The 22,514-nt window shown below is 34.2% G+C and overlaps 3 protein-coding genes and 1 long non-coding RNA gene across 6 annotated transcripts in view; 1 reads left to right on the forward strand and 3 right to left on the reverse strand.

The window, feature by feature from the left end:
* Nucleotides 2,476-4,658, reverse strand: LOC104721003 (probable N-acetyltransferase HLS1). Its single transcript, XM_010438906.2, has 3 exons — nt 4,266-4,658; nt 3,746-3,921; nt 2,476-3,660 (listed from the first exon to the last, which is right to left on the reverse strand). Exons 1-3 carry the CDS (start codon nt 4,425-4,427, stop codon nt 2,787-2,789), a joined length of 1,212 nt encoding a protein of 403 aa, XP_010437208.1. The 5' UTR covers nt 4,428-4,658; the 3' UTR covers nt 2,476-2,786.
* Nucleotides 15,883-16,845, reverse strand: LOC104727524 (glutathione S-transferase T3-like). The gene has a single exon (XM_010446622.1). The coding sequence runs from the start codon at nt 16,843-16,845 to the stop codon at nt 15,883-15,885; it is 963 nt and encodes a 320-aa protein (XP_010444924.1).
* The window catches only part of LOC104721007 (formamidase-like), a 4,345-nt gene continuing 2,021 nt past the window's right edge, over nt 20,191-22,514 (reverse strand). The window contains exons 1-8 of one of the 3 annotated variants that reach the window (XM_010438911.2): nt 22,084-22,489; nt 21,766-22,003; nt 21,446-21,636; nt 21,258-21,333; nt 21,098-21,155; nt 20,720-20,963; nt 20,524-20,631; nt 20,191-20,434 (exon numbers count right to left, since the gene is read on the reverse strand). In XM_010438911.2, the coding sequence (XP_010437213.1) occupies nt 20,264-20,434; nt 20,524-20,631; nt 20,720-20,963; nt 21,098-21,155; nt 21,258-21,333; nt 21,446-21,636; nt 21,766-22,003; nt 22,084-22,302 (1,305 nt within the window). In that variant the 5' untranslated portion in view covers nt 22,303-22,489 and the 3' untranslated portion in view covers nt 20,191-20,263. Of the gene's footprint in view, nt 20,435-20,523; nt 20,632-20,719; nt 20,964-21,097; nt 21,334-21,445; nt 21,637-21,765; nt 22,004-22,083; nt 22,490-22,514 lie in introns of those variants that run through there. The other 2 variants (XM_010438910.2, XM_019232782.1) reach the window with 2 other exon arrangements.
* On the forward strand, nt 20,837-22,176 carry LOC104721006. Its single transcript, XR_756885.1, has 4 exons — nt 20,837-20,929; nt 21,291-21,372; nt 21,595-21,994; nt 22,086-22,176. It is a non-coding gene; the product is annotated as an uncharacterized LOC104721006 (long non-coding RNA).

Genomic DNA, 22,514 nt, shown 5'->3' on the forward strand with positions numbered 1-22,514 from the left:
TTTTTTTTTTTTTTAAATTGCTTTACAAAACATCTTCTAATAAGTAAACTCGTGACGAGCTACAAATTTCAGAAAATTAATTTGTTAATAGATCATTAACAACAAATGGTTGATTTTACAAATTAGGAAACCATAATAATTTTTGCAAGTCTTTGACGTTATTTTGTTACTTGCGTACAGACAAGTAACCAAGTATCGAGATTTATGGACTAAGGCCCAAGTCGGTATGTCATATCTCCGAGCCTTTTAACATTCGAAGCTATTTTTTCCATTGTCGTTTAACATCAATTTGAATTAAATTTGTATATATTCGAGATATTTAATTTATAAAATAAATGAAAAGTACGTTAAAAGTAAAAATTATATTGCAGTAATAATATTTTAATATCTTTTCTTTTTGGGGTGAAAATATATCTTAGTATCTTAACAAAAACTAAAATAATCTCATTAGAAAAAAAATTCAGCAAACCTTTTTTTTTTGGTTCAGACATTATAAATTTATAATTATTTGGAAGCTACCCGTAAAAATTTGGATAAATGACAAAATGCTAAAGTAACCCATAATTCTAGACCGACAAAAAAATGTTACTTTAAATTGACTTACCACCGTCATTGTGCTGAAAATCTTCTTCGTCGTTTCCTTTTCTTTTCATTAAAAAAATTTATCCTATATACATATTGTTTTGGAAAACAACAAAAAAGAATATACATATATTTTATATATAGGTTCACTAATGTTGTTACATCATTTTCTTTACGGACGCACTCGCATAATGAATATTCCATTCGAATACATATCACGCCCGGATTTTTGTGGGGGATGGATGAGAATGAGATGTTTGCGTGGGGTGTTGCTCACTGAAACACGCCCACATTTCTATGAATTATGAATATCTTTCAAACTGATTTCACATAATGATTGATTTTAATGGGTGTTATAATATCTGTCACTTTAATCGAAGAGTTACAAATCTTAGGTAGATTTTTAAAGAACATATATAGTTGAACGTAACCAAAACTTATTTCATTCGCGATAGATTTGTAAATAACGCTATTTAAATATTCATGTGTACGCTATTTAGGATATGAATGGTTGCATTAGTTGGAATGGACAAATTCATATGTAAATTAAACCGTCTTTTATTTATCATTCATCAATTATATTTCGTAGTAATGTGGTAAGAAAAAATAGAAACAAAACCACAACAGCATACTAACTGCGGACCATTTTTATTCACAAAATAAAGTTAGACCGCTGCGATCTATTGACCATACTAAAAATACAGAAATCTAATACACTGATGGATTTCTCCATCCCAACCACTGTTACCATTTACACACTTAATTAATCATCCATTTGCTTTTTTGTTTTTGCACTTTAGGTGTTGTTATCCTAGTGCTTTTGTGGACTCACACGAGTCACGTCTAATATAAATTATACGGATCTCGTTGATTTGATCGAGAAGAAACTACCATTCTTAAAATTTTGATATAACTCTCTCTCTCTATCTTTTTTTTAATACTAGTGCTTTAGGATCCTTGAGAGTTGAGATTCACATGATCGTCTACTTGAGAACTCCGTGAAGACTATAACCTAATTTCCCATTAGATTTTCTTTTACGAGCTAAATCTAAAACAAAAAAATATCTTTTAATAGTATATGTGTGATGTGGCATATAGTTGAATCCAATAACATTAAAACCACACCATTTAAACTAGTTGAACTCACTTCATCTAGATATCGTCTCATTGTTACATACATATAAGTTTAGTAACACATTCATTTTCACTTATGTATTGCCAAAGAAATACAAAATGTAATCATAAATTAACTATCGACACTAAAAACAAACCTACGGTCAACATACAAACATGTAATATACCAATCGTTATAACATAAATCTAATCCACACACACAAAGTATAACTCCTCGATTGGAGTTATCCACATGTCTTATTATGTGATGATCAAAGGACCTTATAGTATAAACTTTCCCTGACTCGATCGGTGCTCTCGACTCGAAAATACCTCTTTCGGACAAGGACACGTTCTCAACCCCGATTCAAAGGTTTCATCATGCAACCGCAAACCAACAAAAGAAACATATAAATCTATCAGTTGAACATCTTTAGGACCATATTTGGAGAAAAAGTGTGGTCCATGACATTGATATGCATGTCATTTACACGTAAGATTAGCTAGGCGATATCACAAAAGGTGTTTCTATTCTCCAATATCTCTATCAATATGATCAAACTCGAATTAGCAAAGTACTAAGATCCAAAAACCCCCTCCTAAAAGAAACAACTAAACTAATATATATATATATATATATATATCATATCTATTTTATTTACCCTTAAGAGAGAATGTGTATACAGTTATTCTCCTATTTCATAATAGTTCTTTTCCTCCACATCATCGTCTTAAGTCTTTAATTAGAGAACAAATTACAGCACTCTACGAATCAGTGCGTTCATGAAAATTATCTCTATTCATAAATAAATAAAAACAATCAGGTCGGCGTTTTAGTTTTTGGCCAGAAAAAAAGTATCTTAAAAAGCTAGATCCATTTACAAGACAAGAAGACACAAACCCAAAAGTAGGAGATATTGCCTCTTACCACTAATTTAAACACCCACAAAACAAAAAGCAAAAAAAAAAAAAGATTACTAATTCTAAAAACTAAAAGAACCATCAAGATCTAATAACAAACTTAGAACTAAAGACCCTAATTTAACATTAAGAAAACTGTAGGGTTTAAAAAAAAAAAAAAAAAAAAACTTTTAAAATTCTCTGGGGTCTACAAAAATAGAAACGCCAGGTGGCGATTTAGTCCAGTCACCAACAACGCCGTCACTGTAGTCTTCCCCAAGCCGTTTCACACACCAAAGATCCTCGGCGCACGATAGTGCTTTCCAATGCGGTATCCCTCGCCGCAACGGCTCTTCTCCGGCTACCTCCGTGGCCAGGACACCACAACCTCCTTCCTTCGCCAGGTTATGCGCGTGAGCACACAGCGACCTCACCATCTTCACCGCGCGTGGGCCTTCCCCTCCGATCCCGTACATGAAGTGAAGCCCAAACGGCTCGAAAACACAAGGGATCGAAGGGAGTTTCAAAAACGGGAGCGTTTTATCAACCACCCGAGTCGTTTTAGCCACCACGCGCCTCAGCCTCGACGCGCCGCGGACCTCTAACCGAAACGAGTCTTTACAGTTCCACACGCTCAACACGGCCCATGACTCTGGCGGGTACTCGAGGAACTTAGCCGAACCGGGCCATGATCCAGACCCGGATCCATAACAGCTTCCACGTGGCACAGCTACAAAAGTCCCGAGAGAGAGTTTGTTATTGAGAACCGAATCAATATCCCGCGGGAAAAACTCGGTTGTACTAAACCGGAGTCGGTACAACGACTCAGCATCGACCGGGTCCAATTTGATCACCGTGACTCTTCGCGAGATATTAACTCGATGAGCGTAAACCGGATTAACCAAAATCGACGGCGTACGGAACTCGGAGTAACCACATTTGCCAGTGAATAGATTAACCGAAGCTTGGTTGTCGTTTTCAGTAGCTATGTAAGAGTACTCAGCACCGTTTTGTCTGAACCATTCCTCCATCATCTTCACGAGCTTAAACCCAATCCCTTGTCTCCTGCAACAATATTAATAAACCAAAAACTAATGACATTAGTATAATAATGATTAGTGTTGCGTGATTAGTAAGAAGGGAACGGTACCTGTGGAAAGGAGAGACACGAAGACCCAAAACGTAAGCGAGTTTAGTGTAGAGAGGCTTGACGGCGTCGTTTTGGGATTTATGCTTTAAATCGAGTTTTCTGCCACATGTAACGGTTTTGATGCATCCTCTAATCATCCCCACTATCTCCTTCTTCTCCGTACCCATCTCCGCCACCTGTTACAAATTTGATTTTTGTTTTCCGTTATCATATGTTTTGTTTTTTTTTTGGGTTATTACAATCATGTTAAAAATAATTGAATAATAAAGTTTGTAATAAATATAAACTGTGAGTCTTTTGATCTTATCAAGAGTCAGAAACGATACTTAAAAAAGGAACGAACTTTAATCAAATATGGGAATGGGGTTTTTTTTTTTGAATAAATCAAAGGTTTGAGAAGTTTAAGAAGCTCTATGTTATTCTTCTTTTAGGTTTTTTTTGAGCTTAAGAATCGGACAAGGAGGAGGAAGAAGAAGAAGAAGAGACACAAGTAAAAAAAGGAAGTTTTGTTATGTCTTACCAACATGAGATAGGAAGGAGAATGTCGGATCCTACAAATCGGGTCACCCAAAAGGTCGGTGAAAAGAGAAAGCTTGCCGCTTGGTCCAACTTCACAACGTCGCTCCACGTCCTCAACGCCGGCTAAGTCTCGGCTCGGGTCGTACTCTCTCACCACCATCATAATTGTGCCTTTCACAGAGAGAAAGATAAAGGGAAGAGAATAAAAAACAGAGCAAACAGAGAGAGAGAGAGAGAGAAGGATGATATAACTGAGAAGCAGAGTGAAGTAGATAGGGCTTAACCCAATTATATATATATAGATAGATAAAAAGTGTGGAAATGAGAGAAGTGAGGAAAAGATTATTCGAGAGGAAAGAGAAGCATTTATAGAGAGACTGTCTATATATATATATATATATAGCGTGAGTTATAAGTAATAAAGAACAGAGAAGCTATGGGAGGGTTTATAGGATTTGGATTTAAAAGGAAAGAGAAATAGACTTCTTTTTTCCGGCTACTTTTTTGTTTTTATTTTATATTTATGATGAGTTTTAAAAGTTTGGAGAAGGCGAGTAGTTCATGATTGATACTAGAGTTTTTAAACTTCTTCTTCTCAATCCTATTCCTATTTATAGTTTCTACAGTACCCCCCTCCCCCAAGCTCCCCTTTTTTTTTCTTTTTTTTTTATAAAATATAAATATTACTCCTAGTTAGTTCTCAATGGTAAGGTAGATATCTAACTAGATTTTAACTTATACTAGTTGACAAGTGATTTTGAGGGGATTAAAAGGTACTCCCTTTATTTCATAAAAATTGATGTTTTGGGATATTGTTTTTTTCTACAAAGATTGATGTTTTGTAAACTTCAAGAATTAATCATTGAAAATATTTAAAAGTTTGAATTGTTATTGGTTTAAAATTAAATAATATCTCTTTAGTCAAAAGAAAAAATATATTTAAACTAAGTAATCATTGTTTTTTTAAAATGTGTAAAAACTTCTAAACATCAATCTTTATGAGAGAGAGTAACAAATATCATACACAATAATGATAAAATCACTAAACGCCTTTACAAACGCCTATGATTCCCAATTTTGTTTATAAATTTTCGTAAGAAATGATAATTATATCAAGCAAAAAAAAGGAAAGAAAATTTGATTTAAGCAAACAGTATATAGAAAATGAACGGAGTCATTAACGTTGGTGTGTCTTTTTGTCTACGATCTCACGCTTTTGCTTGTAGATCTCATTTTACTATATTGGAAGTTGAAAAGATCGGTAATATTCTTTCCATACTTTTAAGTTTATTGTCCATTCGTAAGTGTAGTACTAATCAAAGGTCACGATCCTATCATATTAATTATTGGACTAAATTACACATAATTATTAAAAATTGGAATTTTCTCACATATACTTTCAATTTTCAGAGTGTATACATATGGTATGTTTATCTAGGCAAATTCTGAAATAGCGTTAATTCTCTTAAATTGCTCACAATTAAGGGCATTTAATTATTTTCCTCCACCAAATCAGATTTGGAAAATAGTGGGCTTCAAGGTCTTAATGATGAGCAAGAGTAATGGTGATTAAGACGAGCTTTGATGGAGTAGGAGTAGAAAACTTGCCCAAAAGGAGAAGTTGTAAATGGGAGTGAGAAGTTGAAACTGGCGGCTATGTCTGCCTTAACTCATTATGGTTTCTATCTCTTTTCGATTTCCTTTTTTTTTTTTTTTTTTTTTTTTTTTTTTTTTTTTTTTNTTCCTTTGCCCATAAATTCACACTTATTAGCTCCACATCATCAGCTTTGATGCACTGCACCACCCCAAGTAATCATTTGCTCTCAACCCAATCTATAATACTCCCTCTGTCTTACATGGATGTTTTAGAAAATTTTTTTTTGTCCTTTAAAGATAAATTTTCTATAATTTTTAATTAATTAAAATCAATATTTTGTAAATTTCAAGAAGTAATCATTGAAAACATTTAAATTATTGAATTGTTATTAGTCTAAAATTAAATAATATATTTTTACTAAGAAAAAATAATATAGTTAAAATCAATAATTATTGTTTTATTAAAATATGTAAAAACTCCTAAACATCAAACTATGAGGGAAAGAGAGAGTAGTACCTAATTATATTTTTATTTTTTTCCTCCATTAACTGTCTAGGTACCAATTTAGCAGATGTTTAAATCGGCGTAAAATAGATACAGTAGCTCTAGTTTTGCAAGAGGGAAAAAACAAATGTACCGTAAACATCCCTGTTTTAAAAATCTCCGCCTAGCACTAATTACGCCCCGTAAAATCGCTAGACCCACTCTCTCCGCTTCGATTAATGACTAATCCCCGCCTAACATCGATTATCCGATTATACCGTCTAATCCGATTAATTCCCGTATAATTTTGTATATACCGATTATTTTTGGAGCCAAATATAAATCAAGTATATATATATATATTTGTTATTTAGACATTTAAATTAAGAGTTTATGATGTTTTACAATAACTAATGTACAAACTTTTAATTAAAATCATAATTTATTTTCTTAATATTACGTTTTTATATTTTTACCGTAATTTTAAAGACAATACTATAGCTTTATATTTTATTTGATATTTTTCTTTTCACATAAACATAATTATATATATATTTAGTACTATATATTTTTAATTTACTATTAATTTAATAAAATAACTCAAAAACTAGTCTCCGATTAATCCCGTTTAATCTTCGATTTTTTCGCTAGGTGTTAGGCCCATTCCAACTGCCCGACTAGCGCCTAGCGATTTCTAAAACAAGAGTAAACATTATAAAAAAAAAGTTAAAATATGTTTAATTAAAAAAATTTCACTTTAAAATATAAAATAGTTTCTTCAAAAGAATCCTTAAAAAAAATCTTACTAAAATAACCGCAATGTTCAAAACACTCACTATTAGGCTAAAAGAGACCAAGGAATCCATTTAGAGGAAAAAAACAAAATTCCTAAAGGTCATGTCTATCGTATTCCTCTTAAGGGTAGTTTGGTCATGTAGTATATGATGATATATATGACAAATGATTATCATATAAGTACGTATTCATTTATATACATACATACTTTTTGAGGTGATTATATGTGAAACATCAATCATCACTATAAATCACTAATTTGAGGGTTACACTTCAATTTAATACTCAAAAAGCCGAAATATCAACCGTCAGCTATATTTGTAGTTGATTACACTTAATCGTTAGATATAATAATAGATAATTTAGTACTATGTATCATTGCGATATCAATATGACGGTAACAATAATTCTAACTTGTCAACTGTATAATTAAATTTTTAAAAGTCATGATATATTTAATTAGAGATTTTTACTGACGTCATTTAGAAATAGTAAGCCTCAAATTACATTATACCGTGACCATACTTCTCGAAGAATAATTTTTCATAAATAGTTCCACTTGGTATTTGATTATGTATAAGTGGAAACTAGGCAAGAAACACCATACGCACAAAACAATAAACAATTATAAGCAGAAAAAATAAACGGCACATTTGCCGTGGCCCCTCAAAATATATAACATATAGTTCAGGTTGGTAGGTGATTAATTTTGAACTGATTATGACATTGTCGAGCACTATATTATATATGTTACAAAAATTAATCAATATTAAAAAAATTTCATGATGGCTTTATCATAGAGCTCTAGTTGAGCCGTGTACAACAACAATGGATCATTATTCTAACTAGTAGTTAGGAACCTACAATCTGATTAAACCAATTTATAAGTATCAAATAAAACTGAATGTAAGATTGAATTGCCCTTGCCCGACTGTGAACAGCCGGATTAAGTAGCATTCGAATTACGGTCTTTGTTCTTTGTTCTATTTAATTTGGTGTGTAACATATTCACAATGCTTTTTTTTTTTTTCGTCATCGGCACCCAAAAATTCAGGGTTTGGTCCACTTTCTCTTAAAATGACATAACGTTTGTTTAGTGTAATCGGTTGAACTATCAACGATTATAATTATTTGGTTGAAACATGTATTTTGTAAATTTATATCTTTAAAATCGTGGTCCATATAAACACTTAAGTAGACACCAACATAGTGATGATAGTTTAGTTGGCTACATAAAATACTCAATATATATATATATAGTCACCAATAAATATATATTCAGAAAGAGTTTGGCCAAACAAGATTACTAAAGCTAAAAGTATAAAGAGAAATCTTTTTGTTAACAACTTAAAAAAGGTTTACAAGCTTAATTAAGATCCCAAAGTTAAAACAATACTATACTAGTATAAACGAAGAGGATGGCTTCAAATGGGCCACTCTTTTTTTATTCCGGTTCTGCCTTTCATCCCTTCAATATAAACGTGTTTAACGAGTATTCGTTAATTTGGTTTATTACTGTTGTTTTTTCGGCTTTTGCCAAGTACTTGTGCATTAGGCCGAAATTTGGTCTGTATATTTAGTAAACAACCCTGTTTTAGAAATCGTTAGACGCTAGTCGGACAGTCAGAGTCGGCCTAGTGCCTAGCAAGAAAATCGGAGATTAAACAGGGATTAATCGGGAACTAGTTTTTGGGTTATTTTATTAAATAAATAATAAATTAAAAATATATAGTACGAAATATATGTATAATTATGTTTATGTGAAAATAAAAATATCAAATAAAATATAAAGCTATAGTATTGTATTTAAAGTTACGGTAAAAACATAAAAACGTAATATTAAGAAAAAAATAATGATTTTAATTAAAAGTTTGTACATTAGTTATTGTAGAACATCATAAACTCTTAATTTAAATGTCTAAATAACAGAAATATATATATTTGATTTATATTTGGCTCTAAAAATAATCGGTATATACAAAATTATGCGTGAATTAATCGGATTAGACGGTATAATAGATGCTAGGCGGAAATTAGTTATTAATCGAGGCGAAGAAGATGGACCTAGCAATTTTATGGGGCGTAATTGGTGCTAGGCGAGGATTTTTAAAAGAGGGTTAAACAATAAATGTCTCTAACAAGTACTAACAATGATAAGACCCTTTTTCCATTCTTATTATTATTTGGAGCCTTGAGTAGGGTTTGTTTTTGAAAAACGAAAAGTCCATAAAATTACTTGAAAGGTCACTGCAATTTATAATTTATCAGCATAACTTGCGACTACTATCATTCGTCTCTTCGACCATTTTTTAAAATATCCATTCGTCTCTTGGTATATAGAATTTGAAGCTCAGCAAAGAGCTATAGAAAGTTGTTAAAGAGAGCATTTTTTTTGTCTTGGGTTTCTATTTCAATATTGGAAGTTTAGAGTCTTACTCATACAGCATACCATTTTCTAAGCTTTACGTCGTTTAGGTAACTTAGTTACATCATTTTCGTTTTCGGTTTTGACAAAAGTGCTTACGTTATGACATTTATCATAAAGCATAATTGCAATTAGACAAATTGTAACGGTGCGTAATTTCAGGCATTTGTTTCCATCTCACCATACTTTACAGTATATGATAATAATATATCTGAATATACACATATATCATACATTTTGTCTCTGGTTACATTATCTAGATGATTTATTATGTTATGTGAAAGACTTTATTTATGTTAAGTTGTCCGTATGATTAAACTATAGTTTAAGGAACGATGTGGATCGTTTATACATATATATACCGTGGACCACATCGTATCACTAAAAGTGTCGAGTAATTAGCAGACAAATTATTGTCTTTTTGGTCAAGATTAACTTGTCCACAGTTCAACACGTATCATATTTTATGTAAATATGGTCATCTGTAACGATTAGTCAAATTATCATAAGATCACGAACAACTCATAAGACAAATTCCTCGAAGACATCAAAAACGAGACGATCTTGATATGTTATAACCCGGTCCATCCCTGCGTATTTAATATTTTAATTCGATATTTCGTACGGTTTATTCATAGTTAACCCTAATTGATTATAACACATTTATTTTGTATTTGACAGAGGACATCTATTATTGTAGGACAAGTGCAATACAATTTCGCATTCACATATATTTTCATGTCGTTTTTGGACATTCCAAGATAATATGTTAAGTTTCGTTTGACAGTTTATAGAATAGGTCCATTGAGCATGTCCTTTTAAGTGAGCATTTTCTGCGAGACGATTGTTTATTTAACTATGTACTTGTAGGGTTTCTTTTGGTGTCGTGATTATAGTTTAGTAAAGCTCAAAGATTGATGATATGATATGATATGATATGATAATGGATTTTAGCATATGTAATGAAAATTGGTCCGGAAAATTGCAGTATTTGAAGCGGTGCGGTTAATGTTATTTTAGTCATTGTGGTTACTAAGATACAACCGTCACTAGTAAACAAAATTGGACCTGAATATATAATTTGGAAGTACATGACCCACTAAGAGTTTAAACAGTGCATAAATGCAACAAAAACTTGCTTACTAAGTACTAACCATTTCAGGTTCAATGTTGTTTACTCCGATTTTGTTACGGAACGTATTGGTAAAAGAAAATTATTAGAAACATGTAAATTCTCCTGAGACACAACTCCGTTCCAATATACAGTCTATGCGGATACAAACTGGGCGAATGTGTGATACGATAAACTAATAGTTGCAAGTAGGAAACAATGTAACTAAGATATAATATTCCCCCAATTTGTCTTGTGAACAAAATATCAAAATTACTGGGCGAATGTGTTATACGATAAACTAATAGTTGCAAGTAGGAAACAATGTAACTAAGATATAATATTCCCCCAATTTGTCTTGTGAACAAAATATCAAAATTGCTGATGACTAAACTAAAATATGTTTGTTAGGGAAATATAAAAATAAGTCATAGGATTTGATTAGTAACACAAACAAAGCTTTACAACTGGTACATCTTTTAATTTTTACCAATCATAAAAACTTTATCAAAAACTTTATTAAAAACTTTACTTTCACTTTTTTTGTACAGCTTTCATGTACAGCTCTTTTTTATAGCTTTGCACTATTCCGTAACAGTTTATAGCTTCAATTTACAACTTTTCGGTACAGATTTGATTACGTTATTAATCAGATCCATAATCAAAATATACTAAAAAGAGCCTATTTCTCATGCAAGTTGACCCACAAATATATATAACCAGAATCTAACTAATTGATAAGACTAGACTTTAACTAGTGGATGGAGTGGCTCGAGGAGTGACGTCGGTTTGTTACGAACTTTCCAGAGTTATGATTATTATTATTTCCTCACCTAAGAAACTGAATCTTTATTTTAAAACAACAATTTGATAAATATATAATGTCAAAATGCGAAAAAGCTTAGTCGCTAGCTCTCTCCTCTGCAAGTCATTTGATCATTTTTTAAAAATACTTATATTATATTAATGTCGGTTATTACTGAGATTAGCGCTACTAATTACCCGATCATTCACATGTTAATCTAGTTCGTATGACGTTGTGTATGATGTAAAGTCTGTATGAATTCAGTTAGCTATGTACTTGTTATGTTCGTTCCGTCGGATTCGTTTGTTTGTGTCCAGTAACACCACTTGGAAACGTACGTAGAGTCAAGAGTGCATCGGGATCCAATATACCATGTGATGGTCATATATCAAGATTAGAGACTTAACAATTTTAACTTTTGCGTAATTAGCTATTTTAGCTTAGCTACACGAGAGAACCAATACATCAACAGATCAACTTAATTAAGGAAGTTTAAAAAACGAAACAGTTGAGAGGCTTAAGAGTCTAAGACCAGTCAAAGCCAACAGAAGTCAGACCAACTTTTTTTGTTTTACCGACTTATGTCGGATACGAGTTACTTGACGATTATGTCCTTTTTGTGTATTATCTCTTCTCTTTGCTGGAAAACTGTAAATCCAGCTGTGAATGTTGCGGGCACAAAGCGGCCGGGCAGAGACACTAAGGAAGTGTCAATTCAAACATTAATTTCACACTAACGTAAATGAACTTTTAAGATTTTTGTTTGTGTTATGAAATAATTTTAAAATAAGATAATATATTTTATATTAGGTACGGGCCTTGAAGCTCGGGGAGATCACCAAAACTTATATGCATGTTGCCTATCTATATCCTATATCCCTGAAACAACTTTGAATCATCATTTCTAATACCCGTTTAGGTTCATGCATATATATCTCAAAATATGTCACTATACGGCTATATGGATAGATAATACAATCCAAAATAAGAGCATACGATAGATAAATCAAATACTTTTTTTGTATGATTACCAGATTCGATTTCTACCAGCAGATAAGAGTTACTTCACGACGATCTTGAATGTTGGATTATAATTAAATATATATATATAGAGATATATACACACGAATATATAAAAGTGTAAATATAAGGGTATGTGTAAGAATGCATTATGATAGGGGGGAATGGTGGACGATAATTAAGAGTGCTTGAGATGACGTTTCATACAGAATCACGATGTTTGTGGCAGGAACAATCAGAGATCTACTATATAAGAAAATCAGAGCTTTGTGTAACCTTTTTCCAATATACACTAAAATATCTCCTAGTGATTATCTACTCAATTTCTTTTTATTTTGGAAAATATTCAGATTGTCCACATTTGTGAATATATTAACACGATAATAAAAATTGAATATGCGTCTCGAAAGATTGTGCCGTTAATTGTATGCTCCCTCCCAGGCTAATTGTAATTCAAAAACAAACGATAATATGCGTTTTTTTTCTTTCTATTATGTTCTAAAAATAAATTCGGGATAAATCATGCTGGGATAGTCGATTCTCCAAATAAAAAATGTTTTCTACTCCAAATTCTGTATGTTGTTTTTTCAAATGAATGGAAATAAGAAATAGAACTATACTTTTTATTTAGGGGGGTAAAAACTAGCTATAATCATAAAAAGAAACCCATTAGAGCATGTGCATTGGTAAAGGACAATTTATGGTCCTTCAAATATATTAATCTTATTTTGAGAGTTTCTAAAGTTTAGTACGAGCATTGGTATCCCTCAGAGTTGGTCCCCTGGAGAAAATAATAGATTTATTAAATTAAAAAATTAATTATTTAAATTAATAAATAAAAACATATTAAAGTTTTAATTTAAATAAAACATATAACATTGACATTAAAAACATTAAAAAAATAAAAAGTTACAAAAACTTGAAAAAAAAACAAAATATACAATTAAAACATGAAAGATAAAAAACATAAACCATACAAACATCAAAGATAAAAACAAACATTTTATTCAATTCATAGAATTTTTTTAATCAATCTTCATTATCTGGAAGATGTCCAAAGTTAGTCCAAATATGCTCAATCAAATCTTTTTTTAACCGTTCATGGACTTTTTTATCCCGAATTTCTGTAAGACGAGTAATCGTTGTGCTCATATTTGAACTCAAGCTGGCGGCACCGACGGTATATGTTTGATCCACATCTTCTCCGTGTTGAAATTCAGAAACAATGTTTCGGTAACTGTATGTTCCTCGTTCATCCTCGACAATCATATTATGGAGTATTATGCATGCTCTCATAACATTTGCTATTTTGTTTTTATCCCATAAACGAGATGGATTTTTAATAACGGCGAATCTAGCTTGCAAGACTCCAAATGCACGCTCAACATCTTTCCGCACAGCTTCTTGTTTTTTAGAGAAGAGAGAATTTTTCATACCTTGTGGAAGCCGGATAGATTGTATAAAAGTGGCCCATTTAGGATAAATACCATCGGTGAGATAGTACGCCAAATTGTACTCCCTTCCGTTGACAAAGTAGTTGACCTCCGGAGCTTTACCGTTAAGAATGTCATCAAAAACATTTGATCGATCTAGAATATTAAGATCGTTCATAGTACCTGGAGCTCCAAAAAAAGCATGCCATATCCAAAGGTCGTACAAAGCTACCGCCTCCAGCACGATTGTAGGTTTTCCGGTTGATCGTGAATACATCCCTTTCCAAGCTGTTGGACAATTCTTCCACCCCCAATGCATACAGTCAATGCTCCCAACCATCCCGGGAAATCCACGTTTTTCATTTTCATAGAGTAGTCTTTCTAGGTCGTCCGGTCTGGGACGTCTTAGGTATTCATCGCCAAACAACAGGATTATTGCGGCGGTAAACTCGTGCAAACATTTCCGAGCTGTTGAACCACCAATTCGTACATACTCGTCTACTGTGTCGGCGGCAGTACCATATGCCAATTGGCGAATTGCTGCAGTACATTTTTGTATAGGTGACAGACTAGCCCGACCGGTTGCATCCTGGGATTGACGGAAATACTCGACTTCTGTAGAGAGACGTTGCACAATACGCATGAACAATGGCTTGTGCATGCGAAACCGTCGCCGAAATAAATAGTCCGGGTATGTTGGAGTATCACTGAAATAATCATTCCAAAGATTATTGTGGCCTTCTTCTCGGTTTCTTGAGATAAAAATCCGTTTGTGCGGCTTTGTTGGTTCTTGAATGAGATTAGAATTTTCAGCATAATTATCAAAATATGCATCAAAATCATCATCCATACCATCTCTTTGGTAGTGATAATGGTATGATGAAGATGCCATTTAGAAAAAAAAGGAGAAGTGTAGATCTTGTTATCTTCTTGAGGAAAGAAAGAAAAAGAGAAGTGGAAATCTTGTCTAGCTCATTTGTTTGGTTTTGTGTTACAAGAGAAACATATATATAGCAAATGATTTTGTGTTACTCAATCCGTGATGATCCGTGACTTCAAGCAATGTGACAAAAGCAATAAAAACAAAAGCTTGTGACAAAATCTTGTGACTACCACAGTAATGATCCGTGACTTCAACCATATAACAAGGATACCACAAAAGCAATACAAAACCATCAATACAACCATCATCAATACTAAACCATCAATACAAAAACCAGCAATACAAAACCATCAATACAAAAATCATCAATACCAAAACCATCAATACAAAACCATTTCTAATCCTATTTCTGGTCTTCCATAGCTCAAATATTTCCTTCTCTAACCGGTCGATTGTCTGCGCTGTCTCATAGTTAGTCGAGATTGGAAGGTTATCTACCTTCTGAGACAGGACGTCACATTGTCTGCCAATCTCTCTCATCTCCTCCATAACAGCTTCATCCCACCACTTGTGAATATGCATCTCTCCATCATCAACATTCCCACATGTGTAGAACCTGCATTAACATATATAATTAGCAAATCACTTAATAATCAGTTAAACATAGCAATATGAAAATAAGAGGGGCTGACCATACCATCTGTTGTAACTTGTAGATAAGAGGGGCTGACCACCACAATAGCATACCTTCGGGAATCCGAACTCAAACTCAGGTTGAGGAGGGTATTGAGTCACCTCAGCATTCATGAAGCTACTCTCAGCCTCATCCATCCGAATCAAAGCTTTTATCTCACTGTCCACAGCTTGGTCTGACGAATCAGGCTGAGAGTAGCTGTTGTCATGGCCCATCTTATTTATATGAAACATATACACATAGAGAATAGATTGACACAGTCAGAAACACAAGGATAATAGATTAATCATACAAGAACAGTTTGACACAATCAGAACTAAAACAGAAATTCGAACTTAGCTACTAAGAAAATCATACAAAGTAACAACAATCTCAGAAATACTGAGCCACTATCTTATCCTTGATAAGTTGATCAACTTCACTAAGTGGTTCTGGTTTGGCGAGAAGTGTGTCTAGTATGCCAAGCTTCTGTAGCTTCTCCTTTTCAGCCATATCCACCTTCTTTACTTCCCACATGCTCTTATAGTCAGCAAGAGCCTTCCCCTGAGAATTGTTCCTCCTGGCCTTTGCAGCCTTGATACCTTGAGGCCTTTCCTCAAAGACTTGCTCACTGTGGGTTGACTCGGATTGTGAAGCTGTCTCGGATTGTGAAGCTGCCTCGGATTGTGAAGCTGTCTCGGATTGTGAAGCTGCCTTTGAAACAGGTTTCCTCTTTGTTCTGACTGAAGTTGAAGTGTTGTTAAGAGCGTTAAGATTCATCCATTTCTGCTCAAACCTTAACAAACACCAGCAATGCTCCATTGTAAACTTCGTCTTTTGTTCAGCGAAGTAGATGTCATGAGCCATCTTTACCACATCGTTCTCAGAGTGTCCACTACTGTTTAGTCTCTCTGCAGCTGCGTAAGCCCCGCAAAACTTGTTTGTGCACTCATTGATTCTAAACCACCTCTGCTTACAGTTTATGTTCATCCCTTGTTCACCATTGGCTAGAGCATGAGGAGTCTCTGCATAGTATTTGTTAACCCTTTGCCAAAAGCTTCCTCCCTTCTGTTGATTTGCAATAATCGGGTCCTTTGAAGTGTTCAGCCACGCACTGATAAGAATTTTATCATCGGCCGGATTCCATTTCTTCCTGTTCTTCCTGGCAGGTGTCTCTTGAGAAAGAGGTACATCTTGAGATTCTTGAGACGAGTAAGGAGGTACTTCGTAAGCAACATTGTCGCCAGGTGATGGAAAACTCTCATAAGGAGAGTTTTCTTGGTTAAGAGACTCTCCTTGACTGTTGAGAAGCTCTAAATAACTAGAGGACTGACAGAATGGATTGTAAGAACTCATAGCAGAAGAGTTTTAGATGATGAGGACTCGGAAATGTTGTTGGTTTAACAAAGAAGAGAGATAGAAGAAGATGGAGAAAGATTGAAGGCGGGTTTGGTGTTTAAATTGTGAAAAGATATCAGGTAATAAGTTACCATTCATAATGACCTAACTTACAACAACCTAAGTCTAATCACAATTTATGACAACTGCAAACCATACTCGTACACAACTACACCAATACACAACTAACACAACTACACCAATACACAACTACAAAGCATTCTAGTATCCCATTAAATTGATAGAGGAGATGGTTTAAGACAAAATATTTACGGTTTTAATATATAAGTTTGATCACAATTAAGTTAGATTACAATAAGCAGAGATCATTACCACTAATAATATATATTCTCATAACTTTTAACAGATTTCTTTAAATAGATCACTATTACAAGCAAAGCAATGAATGAGACCAAGTCTACACCAACCAAAACAATTTATGATCAAGAACCTATCATATAAATTTGTTTACCAAATCAATTATTGAGACCAATACAAAGAACAACTAATCAACAACCAAAGCATTAAAAAAAAAAAAATTTACCTCTGACTCAATGATTGTCAACTGCTTCTTCTGTGATTTCCCGTGATGTGTTGCTATCTTTAAGTGACGCTGAGGAAACTCATGAACAGCAAACAATATGCAAGGTATAGTCAGTTTAACATAAAAGAATTAACATTATCCAAACAAAATAACAAAGAGACAAAGCCAGAAACTCATACACTCATCCAGCTAACCCCAAAGACATAATCTAAAAAACTAATTCGAACCAAAACTGAGACATAATCCAAAACCCTAAATCTAAACAAAAATCATCAACATTTGCACCGTAAACCCAAAGATAAAACTATTATCGAGAACAATCGAACCAGAGACTAAACAATCAAAGACCAGACGTACCGAATCAGAGGAAAAATAATCGAAACCCTAACCAGAGACGAAGCCCTAAACTAATCGCAGAACCCTAAATCGACGAAACCCTAAACTAATCACAGAACCCTAAATCGAGAGATTAAATTCAGGATAAATAATCGAAACCCATAACCCTAAATCGAACTCTAATAACAAATCAGAGACTAATAAATCGAGAACCCTAAATCGAGAAACAATTTCGAATCCCAGAAACAATATAGCAAACCATAAAATCGAACACGAGTAGAACACTAACCTCCTTTCAATTGATACCGGCGAATAATCTTCTAGATGATACCGCAGATCGATTCGGATGCTTTCGCCGGCAAAACAAGTCGCCGTCGAGAGAGATAGAAACAAGAGAGAGAGAGTCGGAGATAAAAAATAGAAGTCGATGGTTCAATTTTTTTCTATCCCCTACCCAAACAACACAAACAACCGAGAGCATGCCACGGGTAAGGAAAGACGGACAAATAAACGTCCCCTTTAAAGGAACGTTCCTTCGCATAATCACACATTTTGATTTAAATTAAATCATTTTATTATGAAGGACAGATGAAATATACGCTAATGCAAATGCTCTTAGTCTAAAATAAGCAACCAGGCCATGGCACATTTTGGTTTAAAATAATAAAAGAACATTTGCATAAGAAGGTGTGCATAAATAAAAGTGTGAATTGGACTTTGTTAAGGATTTTTATCTTATTTGAGAGAAGAAGAAAATAGTCAAAGGAACAAGATGGGACTTCTGCTTGGAGTTGCAGGTTTATTGTTTCGGTGCCTCTTGGCTCTAACTCGGAGCTTCCCTCGTTTTCATATTCCACAGATCATATTATTGTACTGCAAAATAGTATTTTGTCTTGAACGCGATAGTAATTAATTGTAATACAAGTCAAATGCATCAATGTCTAAAAATACATATCATTGGAGTTTTCAAATGATATCGTCCAGAAAAGAAATCATATAGATCTAGTTATCATGAATGATTATGAAAAATTTGTGGATCATGCTATAATGTCAAATTATTGTTAGAGTTTCTAGTGTCAGTGAATCTAAAACACTAAAAATGTCTGTATCATTTTATAAAATATAGTTCAGAAAAATGACTGTACTGGCATTTCTATAAATACCAAGACACAAAAAATAGTATGCATTGTGTATAATAATAGATATATACTAGTATATTATATATTTCGACTTGTCTTCCGCTACGGATGATAAAAGAGAAAGACAGGGAGCGATGTCTACTGAGAGTACAGACGATAGAGAAATTGAAGTAATAATATATCTCTATATCATATCATCGTTCCTCAAATTCGTGACTCTCGTCTTGTCAAATCAAAGCCCATTCCATCATCACAATCATCAATATCATCTTCCATACACATCCCACACGACGCATGGATGTGTCATGTGTGTGTGTGTGTGAGCATGAACATAAATGTAGACGACGACACAAGTAACCTCAGTACCGATAGTCTCGTGAAAATGTTTGTCTTCTTTAGGCCTCTTTTAAATTACATGTCGTAATCATGTTTAGTAAACCTTGGCTCAACAGTTGGAGAGATTTACGGAATCAACATTAATTACCTGTTTTAGCTTCATTTGATCAAATCTTGATATGTAGGGTTAGATCCTACATCGTTGATTATTACTATATGATAAACTTTGTCTTCAAATTACCAAGACATTTAATTAATATATACTATATTATATACGTGTGTGTCTCTGCTTAATGAACCAGCTGAGTTAAGCATTTGATGATTTGAACAAACAACATCGACAAACAAAGATTATGTTGGATGGGTTACACTTTTATTATACGCGTACATAAATGACTATGTTGATGATATGTGTATTTTTAAAATCAAATTTTTATAAAATCTAGGGTCTAGGGAGTATTATTTATCAACGAATTAGTAATCCAATTAATTATTTCCGAGGATTCAATTTACCCGGAAAAGAGACATATGTGTCGTGATAAACTATTGGGCTTTATGGGCCTAAAACTGCTGCTGCTTCGTTCTCCTTATCGTCTTCTCTCTTTCGTGTTTTATTCTGGGCAAGTAACGTTTCGTTCTTCAAATTTCGGTTTCTCAGTTCGTCGACTATATATTTCTTGCCACGATTCAGCAGGTCGGTGTTTTGAAGTAGAGCTCAGGCCTATCAAGCTTCATTTGATTCCGGAAGTGACGAGAAGAGGTAGAATTAAGAGCGTGCGTGTTCCATCTATTTCTGTGGAAATCTGGAAACTTTATTATCTCTAAGTGCCTGTTTAGTGAAGATATAGGTAGAACAAGGAATGTATTGGATCATAGTTTTGAAATCTAAGGGTGTGATATAAAGTAAAGTTAACTCTTTTGGGTGTGCCTAATGGTTTCTTGAGTAGATTTATTATACCAAAGTTATGGTTTTTTTTTTTTTAATTATTATTATTCAGAGCATATGCTTGATTAATACAGATTAGTTATTAGTTTCTAGATGTAATTTCTCTTTGTAGAAGCTAAGATGAAAAAAAGAAGTTGGATTCTTTGTAATTGGAAGTTTTCCATCGTATGTGCTCTTCAGAACATCTGGTTTCTTCTTCACTATGCGAGGTCCTGCTGGAACTTTTCGAGTCTTTGGCCGAATATCCTGCATGAACATAAGCAAAAAAACATTAGATGTTTGGCATCGGTTCTCAACTTAAGCAGTAACCAAAGGCCTGTAATGTAATGTCAAACCTGATCAAAGATGGCAGTGGGTATTGCAAGCGTAGCAACGGCATTTGGAGCATCGACTATCCCAGATATTCTTCCTTCGCACGGACAGCATGAGAGTAATAGGTATACCTGTTCACAACCATAATTTCTTGGTAGTTTTAATGCTTGTGATCAGTTTGGTTCTCGGAGAAACTTCTAGTTGCAGGGATTAGTATACCTGTTCTTTTGAGTAACCAAATTTGGAGAGATAATCTATAGCGTTGAGAACTGCTCGTTTGTAAGCAACTGTTGCATCTAGGTAGTGTTGTTTCCCGCTCTCATCGACACTGATACCCTCAAAGACCAGCCACTCTGAGAATCTCGGTTCCACTGGCCCTATCTCAAAGATTGGGTTTACATGGAGAGGGGTTGGTCCCATTGGTGTAAGGTATTCTTGCATCCCGTTTCTTATGATTTCACACCTATTGATAAGTTACAGAATAGTTTTTGGTCATAATTTTTTATTAAACACTGCAAAAAAAAAACGAGAACATTTAAGAAAACTTATGGAGTAGAGAATTGGTAGAAAAGTACAATTAGGAACGTATGCACATACTTGAGTTCTAGAAATCCACTCATCTCAATGGCTCCGCAGAATGAGATCTCACCATCACCTTGTGAGAAATGCATGTCACCAGTGCTTAGATTAGCCCCTTCTACAAACACTGGAAGATATATTTTAGAGCCTCTGCTTAGGTTCTTTATGTCACAGTTTCCTCCGTTTTCTCTTCCTGGTATTGTCCTTGCAGCCTCCTTTGAAATCCTTTCCCATTCTGGTGTTCCCTCTTCAATCTACAAGAGCATTATGTAAGGATCCTCACGAGTTCAGAGGTTAGTACCATCGTATACACCTTAAAAAACACTGTTATGGCCTCAGTAAATATCGTTTTGGTATGTAGCTTACATTCCCGAGGAGGCATCCTTTACTTGTTGGTAGGTTTGCCAGTGGCCGCTGATGCACAACCTCGCATAGTGATAGGGATTTGAGACCACTTTCTTCTAAATGTCTTTCCCTTTCATTCCAAATTCTCAGGAGTTCTTTTGATGGTGCAGTGCCAATGATTCCTGGATGTGTCAAACCTGGAAACCGTACTCCTGCCGTGCCGTGATGTGAAGATATTTAGCATGTGAATAGTCAACAAAACACCTCATAACAAGGAAAGCTACATGGTTGTTGCTACTAATCTGCTTGACAAAAAAAGCAGGACGATGTTATGTTCTAACCAGGAATTTGAGGAGAGTAGGCATAAATCCCTTCAAAGTACCAAATAGCTTTGGTTGCACAAGGGAAATGGTCAGTCAAGAACCCGCCGCCATTCTCTCTATCAAACGAACCAGTGAAGCCCCATTCATTTCCTGGAAGAGGACCCAAGTTGCATATGTCAACAGCAAGAAGATCACCGGTCTTGGCTGCAACACCTTCCTCATCCACAACTTTGATCGGTCCACTCAGGTAATGAACCTGCATAATCACCAAAAGAACTTATATCTATTTGCAATTCATGTTTGTAATCATGTTTCTCACTAAACCCCCTCCCTTACAGTAGAAAGGTCTATGCTCTTAATATCGCCAGCAGAATCATCATCTTTCACTGCACCTCCCGTCCAATCAACCATTTCCACCCTAAAGAACTCACCAGCCATGACCTCAGCAACTGATGGTATCTCAGGATGCCATCTATTATGCAGTGGCTGATTCTGTTGCCATGGTTTCTTCTTCAAATCCACCTTCACCACTACTCTTGGACTCGCCGGAGCCATCAAACATTAAAATCCGATAAGTGCAGTAATTTTCTCTCTATTCCCACATTCTATATTTTATATATACTTATTAGTTTTTTCTTTTAATGAAAAAAAAGGAAGCATTGGTTTTTGCAGATTCCTTATCCACAACTAAAAGACAGTAAAAGATCCCATCTCTCACCATCTCGTATATGCCATAAGACACGTATGTCTCTTTGTGTCTTTGTGTG

This window comes from Camelina sativa, chromosome 11, assembly GCF_000633955.1.
Source record: "Camelina sativa cultivar DH55 chromosome 11, Cs, whole genome shotgun sequence".
Classification (NCBI taxonomy): domain Eukaryota; kingdom Viridiplantae; phylum Streptophyta; class Magnoliopsida; order Brassicales; family Brassicaceae; genus Camelina; species Camelina sativa.

Coding starts and splice junctions, on each gene's coding strand:
- LOC104721003 (XM_010438906.2), bottom strand. CDS start 4,427: ATGATGGTGGTGAGAGAGTACGACCCGAGCCGAGACTTAGCCGGCGTT. Junction 3,922..4,265: donor CTCCTTCCTATCTCATGTTG/GTAAGACATAAC, acceptor AATTTGTAACAG/GTGGCGGAGATGGGTACGGA. Junction 3,661..3,745: donor CGTGTCTCTCCTTTCCACAG/GTACCGTTCCCT, acceptor ATATTGTTGCAG/GAGACAAGGGATTGGGTTTA.
- LOC104727524 (XM_010446622.1), bottom strand. CDS start 16,845: ATGAGTTCTTACAATCCATTCTGTCAGTCCTCTAGTTATTTAGAGCTT.